This window comes from Poeciliopsis prolifica, unplaced genomic scaffold (assembly GCF_027474105.1).
Source record: "Poeciliopsis prolifica strain line A6 unplaced genomic scaffold, Auburn_PproV2 SCAFFOLD070, whole genome shotgun sequence".
NCBI lineage: Eukaryota > Metazoa > Chordata > Actinopteri > Cyprinodontiformes > Poeciliidae > Poeciliopsis > Poeciliopsis prolifica.
The window spans coordinates 610,001-621,419 of NW_026562445.1; the positions used below are offsets into that span (position 1 = coordinate 610,001).

The 11,419-nt window shown below is 46.7% G+C and overlaps 2 protein-coding genes across 2 annotated transcripts in view; one reads left to right on the forward strand and one right to left on the reverse strand.

The window, feature by feature from the left end:
* The window catches only part of LOC129351936 (protein-methionine sulfoxide oxidase mical3a-like), a 16,155-nt gene extending 13,955 nt beyond the window's left edge, over positions 1–2,200 (forward strand). The window contains 10 exon segments of the mRNA XM_055020793.1: positions 1–84; positions 154–224; positions 490–573; positions 683–730; positions 794–1,036; positions 1,215–1,308; positions 1,454–1,504; positions 1,568–1,667; positions 1,735–1,808; positions 1,876–2,200. The exon segment at positions 1–84 is cut by the window's left edge and continues 462 nt beyond it. Of these exon segments, the coding sequence (XP_054876768.1) occupies positions 1–84; positions 154–224; positions 490–573; positions 683–730; positions 794–1,036; positions 1,215–1,308; positions 1,454–1,504; positions 1,568–1,667; positions 1,735–1,808; positions 1,876–2,051 (1,025 nt within the window). The 3' untranslated portion in view covers positions 2,052–2,200.
* Positions 2,201–4,730: 2,530 nt separating this feature from the next.
* Positions 4,731–11,419, reverse strand: lta4h (leukotriene A4 hydrolase). The gene is made up of 20 exons (XM_055020767.1): positions 11,311–11,419; positions 9,315–9,598; positions 8,399–8,529; positions 8,197–8,317; positions 7,816–7,884; positions 7,629–7,733; positions 7,400–7,452; positions 7,256–7,328; positions 7,024–7,164; positions 6,915–6,938; positions 6,749–6,819; positions 6,569–6,680; positions 6,344–6,488; positions 6,161–6,264; positions 5,685–5,755; positions 5,557–5,611; positions 5,390–5,485; positions 5,231–5,313; positions 5,051–5,155; positions 4,731–4,972 (listed from the first exon to the last, which is right to left on the reverse strand). Exons 2-20 carry the CDS (start codon positions 9,459–9,461, stop codon positions 4,843–4,845), a joined length of 1,836 nt encoding a protein of 611 aa, XP_054876742.1. The 5' UTR covers positions 9,462–9,598; positions 11,311–11,419; the 3' UTR covers positions 4,731–4,842.

The following is an 11,419-nucleotide window of genomic DNA, read 5'->3' on the forward strand; positions in this document are numbered from 1 at the left end:
GAAACAGAAAGGAGCAGAAATGGAGGGGCAGGACTTTACCTGCAGCAAAGTTGAGGCTCCCAGCCAATCATAGCAGGAATACAGGTGATGATGCAATAGGAAAGAATGATGTCACAGTGATGATGTAATAACACTACTTTCTTTGTCCCCAAGTCGCAAGAGAGGAGACGATTCTTGAGTCTTCAACGCTGCTGCAGAGATGTTCACTAAAACCAGGAAACAACGTGAGAACACAGACACACACCGACCAATCAGAGACAAGATCACTGAACACATTACAAATCAGCCAATCAGAGACAAGATCAGTAAACCATAAAAATCTACCAATTCTAACACTGTGTACAGAATAGAAAGTGGGCGGAGACAAATCTCTGCCTCCACCAGAAAAAGTCAGAAGGATCAGACTAATACCTGGAGCAACAGACTCCAGTGAGTAAGTGATCTAGAGCAGGCTGGGGATCAGACTAATACCTGGAGTGTGGTGTCCAGTTGCAGTTGGAGTTGTTCGATCTCGTGTCTGAACTGCAGAAAGTTTCCGTGGAGGAGGAGGAGGATGAAGAGGAGACCCAGCAGGTAAGAACCGAGCGTCGGTTTGGTTGGAGACGAACTAACGAACCTGAGGTTCCGCTGGCTGGTTAACTCCTTCCGGTTGTGCATGCGTCCACTTCCTGTCTGTCTGCAGGTCTACGTCCCTCATGCTCTGGCTTTCAGACGGTCGTATGGAGACAAGGTAAGACTCACCTGTCCTGCTCGCGATGCTGTCAGTCCAGGTGTGACCCGCCATTTTCTTCAGAGGAAGACGCGTGTGAGGGACAGCGTCCCGGACTCGGATGGACAGTCTTCCTGTCCCACGGAGGTTCTGGGTGTCCTGGTCCCGCCCAAAGAGCCGTCCAGCCTCAGCGTGAGGGAGGCCATGTTCCAGGAACCGGAAGGGGACGAAGACGGAGATCTGGACGCCAAAATCACCCGCCGCGTCCAGAGAGCGGCCAGGAGGCAGGCGAAGAAAGAGCAGCTGAAGAGGCTGCACAAGGCCCAGGTGGGTTTATCTGAGGACAGGTGGGTTTATCTGAGGACAGGTGGGTTTATCTGAGGACAGGTGGGTTTATCTGAGGACAGGTGGGTTTATCTGAGGACAGGTGGGTTTATCTGAGGACAGGTGAGTTTATCTGAGGACAGGTGGGGTCCAGACCGTGATCCCGCTCCGTTTACTTCAGATGATCCAGCAGCAGCTGCAGCAGGTGGAGGTGAAGCAGAGAGAGCTGGAGGAGAGAGGAGTGATGGTGGAGAAAGCTCTGAGAGGAGAAGCAGGTGAGCCAGCCGGCAGAACACACCTGAACACACACCTGGGTTTTAATAAACCCAGAGTAAAGCCGACCAGAACCAGCAGGTTCTACCTGAACTCACCTGAATCTAAAAAACCCGGTCCTGAACTCTTGGTTCTGGTTCTTGTCAGACTACTGGGAGGACTCCAGCCACGGTCCAGACACGGAGCTTCACCTGGGAGGTGAGTGTCTGTTACCTGTAGTGTTTCCATGACGACGGAGACGACGCTCTGCTGTGCCTGCAGGACTGGGCAAACTGGACAACCTGGTTCTGATGCAGCAGTGGTTCCGGCTGGTCCAGCAGAAGAACTCTCTGGTCCGATACGAGTCAGAACTCATGATCTTGTGAGTATGTGAGTGGATTTGGATCGGAACCGGGTCGGGTCAGAGCTGAAGGCGGTTCTGCTTTCAGCGCCCGGGAGCTGCAGCTGGAGGACCAACAGAGCCGCCTGCAGCAGGAGCTGAGGGAGCGGATGGCCGTGGACGGTGAGGCGACCCGATCAGAACCCGGTCCCGACCCGGACGGGCCGGTCTGACCGGCCCAATGTTTCAGATCACCTGAAGGGCGAAGAGCAGCTGGGCGAGGAGCGGCGGATCCTGGAGGAGATGCTGGAGGTGGTGGAGCAGCGCGACGCCCTGGTGGCCCTGCTGGAGGAGCAGCGCCTCCTGGACCGCCAGCAGGACCAGAACCTGGAGGTTCTGCTGGCCGGGGTGCTCAGCTGGGCCTGACGGAACCGCACCAGAACCTGGAGGTTCTGCTGGCCGGGGCTAAAGTGATAGCTTGGTCTTCAGTTGGTGGTTCTGGTAACTGACCCAAAAGCTTTTTTTGGACCTGGTTTAAGGCAGAACTTCCTGCTCAAACATTCTGATCCGGTTCTGATCCAGTCTGTCTTTGTCATTCTTTTAAACGTCATAATTTGGTTCTGATTCAGATCTCAGACGATTTGCAATCAGAACCAATATCGGTAATCAAAGCGATTCCTGAGGATCTTTGATCCAAATAATCTGAACAATAACTGAAAAACTGAAATTATGAAGGTCAAAAAAACTGATTCTAAAATAAAAACAAAAACTAATTAATGACCAAATCAGTGACATTAACATAAAAACTGCATTAATCTGGTTTGATTCTAAAATTGATGATTTAAACCAAGTTTACTGATGAGTTGTATTTTAAATTAAATACAGTTAAAGAACATTACAAACATTTGTTTTCAATTCAAATAAAAAACGTGTAATTATAAATTTATCAAAACACTAAAAACTTGAACGAGAGCCTGGAAGTTTTGAAAAAAAGTAAGAATGTATTAAAATATAAAGAGAACACAATAATTACTTTAAAGGATTTATTCCAATAAATCTGAATATGGTTTTAAACATTAACAGATTAATCCCTGGTTATTGGAAACATGAAGTCATTGAAAATTAAGCTGCAAAAATTTAACTAATATATACAATCAAATGTTTATTTTTAAAATATAACACTATTAAAGTAATGTTTTAAATGTGTAAAAATACAAAAAAGGATAAATAATCCCAGATTATTACAGTTATTTTGGGATTAAACTGCCGATTCATAATCCGAGTTTCTTCATGTGTCACCATGGTAACCCACAGTATTATGGGATGAGCCAGCTGCTGGTCATGTGACCTGAACTCGGCTCCCTGCAGAACCGGATTATCCTGATCACCATCTGCCTTATTTCCTCAGTGATGTCACTTCCTGTGTTTAATAAAAACTGATTTTCAGCTCACTGTCGAGTTTTAGGAGAAACTTCAGAGTGTCTAGTTCTGTCATCTAGAACCACATTTCAAATGTAAAGATTGGAAACGCTTGGCCTGCTTCCAGCAGCTGGTCGGGTCCTTCACTTCCTGCCAACTGCAATCAGGTTTTAGGTCAAACTAGTTTTTGCTACATTTAGGTCCAGATTTTCAAGTTGACAGCTTTTTAACTTTTTTAAATGATAAAGTTGGAAGAAAGTCCAAAGTATTGCGGAGTTAGCATATGCATCTCTGTGCGGATGCTAACTAGGCTAACAGGCTCGGACATCTGAAGATTGAAAATACAGCGGGCCGAGTCGGAGCCCTGGGGAACTCCTGACGCTCCACAGGATCTCTGACCTTCAGAGCATCGAGCAGCTCAACGTTTTTCTTACCTTGCATGTTTGGTTGGTGATCATGTGTTACCTGAACTGCCCAGGTGTGTGCAATTAACCTCTGAACTCTGACCCCTGTGACCTCAGAAACCAGCTGCTTCACATTAATCATCCAAAATGTTTGTGTTTTATGTTCTCTGAATCCAGTTTGGATGTTTTAATGAAACAAAGTTGATGGAAGAACTGATGTTCTGAGGAAACGCGACTCATCGCTCTTTCCTCACTTCCTCCTGATGAACAAACTCGCAACGTAATTTATCGTTTCTTGTTGCTTCATGCTAACGGGCCGCTGATGGTGAAACACGACCTGGTAACTTTCATCTTCGCTCTGCTCAGACATGAAAACCCAGAACGCACCACAGCATGACGCTGCCACCGCCATGACTCACTGGACTCTGACCACAAACCTCCACTTATTGGCAAAAAATACTGAAAACATCCAATCATGTCCTTTATTTTGTTTATAACTTTTGTAAATAAAACTTGTTTATGGCGACAGGATCCTTAAAAAGTCATACTGCTTATAACTAAGTCAGTTTTTAGGTTTTCTTCAATGGGATGTTGATATTTGTAGAAAATGTGATAAAAATTCTTTATTTCCTCTAAAGTTGATCATTTCTTTCTGATGTCTAAAAGCTTGAAATCAGACAAAGTTTTTGTTTGGGCCCAAAATCTTTTTGTGACTGAAAAGCTAGTTTTCAACTCAATAAGAAAAACCTTCAAAGATATTCCTGATTATTTTTCAGATGTTCTTCTGCGAATATTTAGTGAAATTATTACAAAAACACAAAACCTTAACAAATCCTTTTGTTTGGTTTCTAAAGGAAAAAGACAAAACTAATTTACAACTATAACTTGGAGCTTTAACTTAATTCCTTAACATTGATCCAAAAGTGAAATAATCTGCCAGTAGAACTAAACATTTCCCCAAGTTAAAATTGTAGATTATTGTTTTAAGTCAATATTAAGGAGTTATTCACAGCTGAAAAGTTATCTAACTTAGTTTTGTCTTATTTTAACTTCATTCAAGATTTTTGCCATAAAAGACCAAAAACACTGGCTAAGGAAAAACAGCCTGCATTTGTTACTACATCTTTATTTAAAGTTATTAGGGACCGCTGTGGAAGGTCCAGAGAGCCATGTTTGGCCCTGGAGCTGCATGTTGGAGACCCCGGGTCTAAACCAAGAGGTGCACTCCACACCAAAGAGATGCAGAAAGTTGAAGTTTAAAAAAAACGACACGATTCGGCGCTGAGCTCACAGATCTTTATAAAAATCTGATCTGGTCCAACAGAAGCTTCTGGTTCTGTGGTTTCATACTGCAGATTCAGAACCGGGTCAGAACCAGGAGGGGATCAGCGGTCTCAGGTGCTGCTGGCGTCCACCTTCAGGTCCTTGGCCACCAGACCGGAGGTCACCGGGTGCATGGCGGCGCGGTGAGCCACGAACACGCGCACGGCTTCCTCACTGTATTTCCCAAAGTTAAAAACCTCCCTGCAGGTCCAAAGATGGAGGACAGGTGAGAAACACGGCAGCGTTTACCTGCAGCTCACCTGGACCCATCGTCCATACCTGAAGAGCGGCCGGGTGAACTTCATCCGGCCCTGCTCCGTCGCCATCTTCAGCGCCAGAGGAACCGCCTCCTCCCACTGAGAGCGGACACACAGCCGCAGCCACCTGGACACACAGCAGCCAATCAGGATGCAGCGCCGCCAGGAAGGGGCGGAGCTTAGCTCTGAACCAATGAGTCACCTGAAGCGGATCTCTGAGTTGGTGGAGGCGTTGAAATCGTAGACATCCTGCATCTTCTTCACATGAGACAGAGGGAGGGGCTCCTGAGGGACAGAGCAGAGGTCAAAGGTCAGAGGCGGACACAGAGGTCATAGCGGGGACAATGAGGGCCTGCTTCACCTCCTGCAGCAGCAGAGAAAGGAACTCTATGAGCTGGTGGGACGACAGCGTCTTCACGTCCGACTGGCTGAAGACATTCAGGTCCTGGTCTTTGGCCTGGGGACAGAGGACAGACATCTCGGTCCAAAGTCTCCAGGGGACGGGTCTGGATGAGGAGCAGTTCCTACCTTGATCCACCTCTGAGTCAGTGCGATGCAGGCGTCTGCCAGCGTGGTGTCATACCTGGATCAGAACCAGAACCAACGTTTAGGACGGGTCTCAGGGACCAGATGGAGGACAGGGAAGGTTCACCTACTGAGGTTTGACCGGAGGCATCCCAGGAGTGAACATCCAGCCGTTCCAGTCCACCTTGTTCAGGACGTCCACCTGAAGGACGACATGCTGGACACTTGAGAACCAGGAACCACCAGAACCAAGACGCCAAACAAACCAGGTAAAAACCAGAACTAGGGACCCTGGGTTCGTCTACCCCAAATATTACTCTCCCAAACAAAGGCCCTCCAAGTGTGTTCCTCACCCCAAAGGCCCCCGAATATATGAATCAACCCAAAAGGTCCGGGGCTAAGTCAAGCCACTCCTTGGCTTTTGGAGTGATGGAACAATTTGGGGGCCCTTAAGGGCCGTTGGGTTGGTCAAACCAACAACCCCTAAGGACTCCCAAGTAGGTCCTCGACTAGATTCATCACCTAAAAGCCAAGAAGTGAGTTCGTCAAACCAAAACCGCCCAAGTGGGTACGTCACCCCACAGGCCCCTCCCAGGTGTTTCCTCACCTTATCCTTAAAGTAGGTGAACAGGTAGTTCTTCCAGTCATCAGTGGTGACACTGCCGTAGGCGAATCGCTGGATGTAGGACTTCACGAAACCCATGAAGACCTCTAAGGGAGAGACAAGCCAACAGGTGTATCAGCAAAGGACCAGAACCAGGTGTGTGTGTGTTTGTGTGTCCAGGGTCACCTGGGCCCCCCATCAGCTCCTCTAGGTGGTACAGCAGAGCGAAGCCTTTCTCGTAGGGCACAGAGGAAAAGGCGTCATCAGGATCGACCTCCTGCAGGCTGGGCACCAGGTTGGTCAGAGGGTTGTTTGCTCCAAAGGTGTTCACCTGCGTACAAGTGAGGCGAGTGGTGAGAGGAAACACCTGCATGGTAGTGAGGAGACGAACTGATGGGTTCTGGTTCTCACCGAGTCCTGCAGGTCCTTCCAGCCCCCCATGGCTTTAAACTGCCTGAACTGCTCCCCCTCCATACGCCTGCCGATCATCCTCTCCAGGTAGACGGTGTGACCCTCGTTCAGCCTAGGAGCATAACACACCTGAGCATCACACCCAAACCCACTGGACCCAACTCGCTCCTGATTGGTTACCAGAAGTGTTCCCAGGTTCTGTTGGTCACCAGGTTCCCGGTCCAGCTGTGGGAGATCTCATGAGCGATCACCTGAGGAACACAGACACCATCCCCCCTGGATTAACCTGTCCCCTCTACCTGTCCCTTAAACACGGAGTCCCAGGTGTGACCCGGGTGTTACTCACTCCAGACAGGGACTTGTCTCCAGCCTGAGGAGAGACAGACAGGAAACAGCTGGTCAACAGAACGGCCACGTGACGCGGCGCCAGGTGTGGCAGGTGTGTTCGGGTTTACCAGCAGAGTGGGCGTGGCGAAGGTGAGGCAGGGGTTCTCCATGCCACCGTAGGGGAAGGAGGGCGGCAGAACCAGGACGTCGTACTGACCCCAGACGTACGGGCCGGCCAGGTCCTCCGCCGTCTTCAGCATGGTCTCCGTCTGACGGACAGGTGAGATCACAACAGGTGAGGCAGATCAGCTGATCGGGCCTGGCCCCTCTGATCGGATCATGGTCACTATGGCAACGCACCTCAGAGAACTCGGACGCCGCCTTGTCCACAAACTCCTTCTCAGACCAGACTCTGGTCCTGGGACCGATCTCCCTGTAGACCAATCAGAGAGCAGAAGTCCTGTCACCTGGTACAGGTGGAGCCATGACATCATCAAACGCTACCTGCTCTCCAGAGCTCCCACCACAATGGCTATCAGGTAGGATGGCATGGCCACCTGAGGTCAGAGGTCAAAGAAGGAAGAGTGAGGTCACAGAACTCGTAGGGCTGAATACTTTTCTGAGTTTAATTTGTGATAAAGAGATTAGGGGTGTGAATTCTTTAGCCAGACTGTGAGCACCTGAACTCAGGTGAGACGGTGACGATGTCATGAAGGAAAGAGGCGTGATTTACCGGCTGTCGGAACCTGTAGACCATCCGACCGCCATCCTGAGGATCCACTTCCTGTCCGTCTCTCACCGCGCTCATCACCGCCACCAGCTGCTTCGGGACAGACACCTGGGGACAGGTGTGTGTGTTAGCTGTGCAGGTGTGTGTGTGGGTTGTGCCGGAGTTAGCTGTGCAGGTGTGTGTGTGTTACCTGGGCGTAGTAGGTGTGTTTGATGGAAGGCGTGTCCTGACAGGGAACCATGCTCCTGCAGTGATGAGCCTGTCAGACAAAGCGCAGGGCAAAGATTTAGATCCTGATCATCTTGCTCTGTGGATGTTCTGGTTCTGCTGGACCTTCCAGACCGGTTCCGTGTGCTTTTCAGAGGTAAAACGAGGAGCTTCATCAGAAATGGAACCAGTTTGGAACCAGAACCAGGAGGAAGTGGAGCAACCGGGCCATTACTCAACACTGAAGAAACATCAGTTTCCCCAAATCTGTGTCTCAACAGCTGGAAACCACCAACAGGAAGCAGAACTTCTGCTGTTTGGACCCGACCTCGTCTTCCTAAGTACGATCTGACAGGTACGTCACCTGGCACTGGCTGAACAGGTAGGGCTGTTTCTTCCCCGCTGTCTGCTCAGGTGTGAGCCACTGCAGCGCAGACGCAGATGGAGACGTCTCATAGGTCACCTCCACGATCACCTGCTGGCCCCTGATTGGTCCAGACACACAGCCAGGTCACTCAGGTCACCGCTCGGACAGACAGGAGGCGGGGAGCTGGATGTGAGCTCACCTGGAGAGGTCAAAGGGGAGCGTGACGACCAGCGGGGTCCCCTTGAAGCTGTGTTTGGGGCCCAGCGTGAAGGAGGCCAGCTGCTGGTTGACCGACACCGACGAGACGTTCAGGTCCCTGCTGTCCAAAGTCTGCAGCAGAAGAACTGATTTCATTAACACTCAATCAAAATTTTTTTGTATAGCACATTTCAGCAGCAAGGCATTTCAAAATGCTTTACATCATAACATACACAAAAACACAAAGTCATTCATCATTAACTAGATAAAGACACACCTGCTGATAAAAGTCACCTGTCTGGAAACCAGTTAGTCCAGTACAAAGTTCACACATCACTGCAGTTCCAGTTCATTAATATAAAACACATTTATCAGATGATCCGAACTGAAATCTGAAGCTTCATTCTGCTGCTTCTGACTCTTTTACACTCGGATTACACTTCAGTAATGAAGAGTTCAGGTGAAAACACCTGTCCTCATGACGTCACATTCCAGGGCTCCGCACAGTAGCAACTGGAAGTGTGGATGAGTCACAATAAAGCATTTCAACTATTTCTGCTGTGTGTTTATTTACTCCGGGACCAAAGAACAAAGTTCACCGTCTTCTCACATTTAACTCCTTAAAATGATTAAATGTGTGACGTAAGTGTGGCCTTCATGAGCCGAATTAAAGAGGAACCTCAGCTGGATGAAGAACCTTCACCATCTCAGCTGGACCTGCGGCTGTTCCGCTGCAGAACCAGAACCAAGCAGAGCAATGAGGAGATCCTCCTGACCTCCGTGTTTCTGAACCAGCCCCCTGACCAGACTCCATGCAAATTATCTCTGTTTTTATTCGCCTCCCTGCCAAGCTGCCTGATGTGAGCTCAGAGGCTGAGACCCGCTCGGCACCGGAGCACCGGTTCCGGGCAGCTTACCAGAACGGAGAAGCGGTCCTCCAGAGCCTCCACCGTGAGCTGGACCTTCCCTCTGATCACGTGTCTGTCGAAGTCCACGTGCAGCTGCAGGTGCAGGTGTTTGGTGACGCAGGTGGAGAAGGAGGAGAAGGAGCAGGGATCCGACATCTTGACCCATCCGAGGAGACCGAGCTTTGAGAGGAGGCACGCCGACACGGCCGCTCAGACACCGGGGAGAGGGCGGGACTTCCGGACCGCCTTTCATAATAAAATCCCCCGCGCAATTCCGGCTTTTATTTTCAAACCTTTATAAAAAATGAAAAAATAAACAGGGACTGAACGTTAATTTATGATTTGTTTAAAAACATTAAGATGTTCCTATATTTTACAAGTTTTAAATAATTAAAATATAAATCTCAATCAGTAGTCGTAAAAATAAGTTCAGATATAATTCTTGGATAAGAAGAACGATAAATAAATCAGTAAATCTGAATAAAATATAAGTTAAGAAGATTTAATGAGTAAATCAATGTCCATCCAGCAGGGGGCACTGTTGGTGCAGCTTGGTTTTACTACAGGAAGTAGTCATCAGAACAGAATGTAAACAGCTATCAGGCTGGGTTGTGCAAAATAAAAGCCTTGATATATTAATATTGCAAGAAATAGAAATGAAATTAAACTATACTGACTGAACCACAGAAATATTAAGTAGGATAAATAATAGGAAAATGGATAAATGCACAATAATCAATTGACTAATTTTAAAAGCATGGATTTAGAAGTCATTAATAGCAAGAATTATAGATAAGAATAAATTTTTATTTTATCTTTGAACTTTGCTGGACACTCAAACAAAACCCCGAAGTATAATAATTAAAAATAAGACTGAATCCTAGTCATTGATCTGCTTCCTCTTAAAGTTGCTCTTTTAAATCAATGCAGTTGAAAAAAATCGACACAATATAAAATTGACTAAGATAACATAAAATATACTGAAAAATCTGTAAAGTGTTTCATTTAATGGGCTTGTAAAAATAAGCCCAGTGAAGCTTGAAATGCCGTCAGTCTCCTCGTGTTAAAACCAGGACTCGGTTACTAATCAGTTTTAGTTCATTTAAAGTTGGAAGTCCCTCAGTCTTTCAGGAACTTTTGTCTGTCCGTTTTCATCAGACCCGCAGCCTCATCATCAAGTCCAGAACCAGAATCTGGTCCGGATCTGGATGCAAATCCTCCATGAAAATCACGGCATGTTCCGCATCCATCCAGCAGGGGCGCTATGTGTTAATAGATTATCTGATCCACAGCTCATTAAAACCAGCGTCATGATTTAATGAAACAGATAAAACAGGAAAACCGATTATTATTTTGTTTATTGCTGATCATTTATATTGTTTTACTTTTTATTCTTTCATGATTTTTAAAACAGTTTGTAAAATAAAAGTGTAAAAAGTAAAACATCAGGCTTTCAGGGTTTTGAGTAATACTACAAATAGACAATAAAACTAATATATAAATAGTATATTTCCATTTTCTTCTATCTGACATCACATCAGACTCATGCTCCTCTTTTATGATAGTAAATTTATTACTATTTGTTGGAAGTGACTCGATGCTCTGCTGCTTAGACTGTTTAAACTTTGACACGAATTAATTGAGCTTCCTGTTTGATGATCGATTGGAATGAATTATTATTATTGAGTTGACATAATTTACTATAATAACTCTGGAGAAATTTGTTGTGAACTGTAGAAATAAAACTTTCATAACTGCGCAGTATAATTTTGTTTGACTGTAGAGAACTTTATTTTGTTTTATCAATTTTATTAGATTTTTTTTTATCTTTGTGTGAATACAGGATGTTACATCTAAATCACCGATGGACAACAAAGGATTTTATTCTAATATTAAATTATTAAACACCTAATTAATAAAACTGCGTGTTAGAGTCTGAAACGTTTCCTAAAGTTTAAGCAAAGTGAAAAACATCCTGACACTTCCTGCTCGGCTGGCTGCTCACCACAGGAAGCTGATTGGTCGATCATTTTCGGCTCGTCTCTGATTGGCTGACAGGAACACCTGTTGCACCTGCCTGTGGAGCAGCAGAAAGTTTGTCCGCCGCTCAGGAG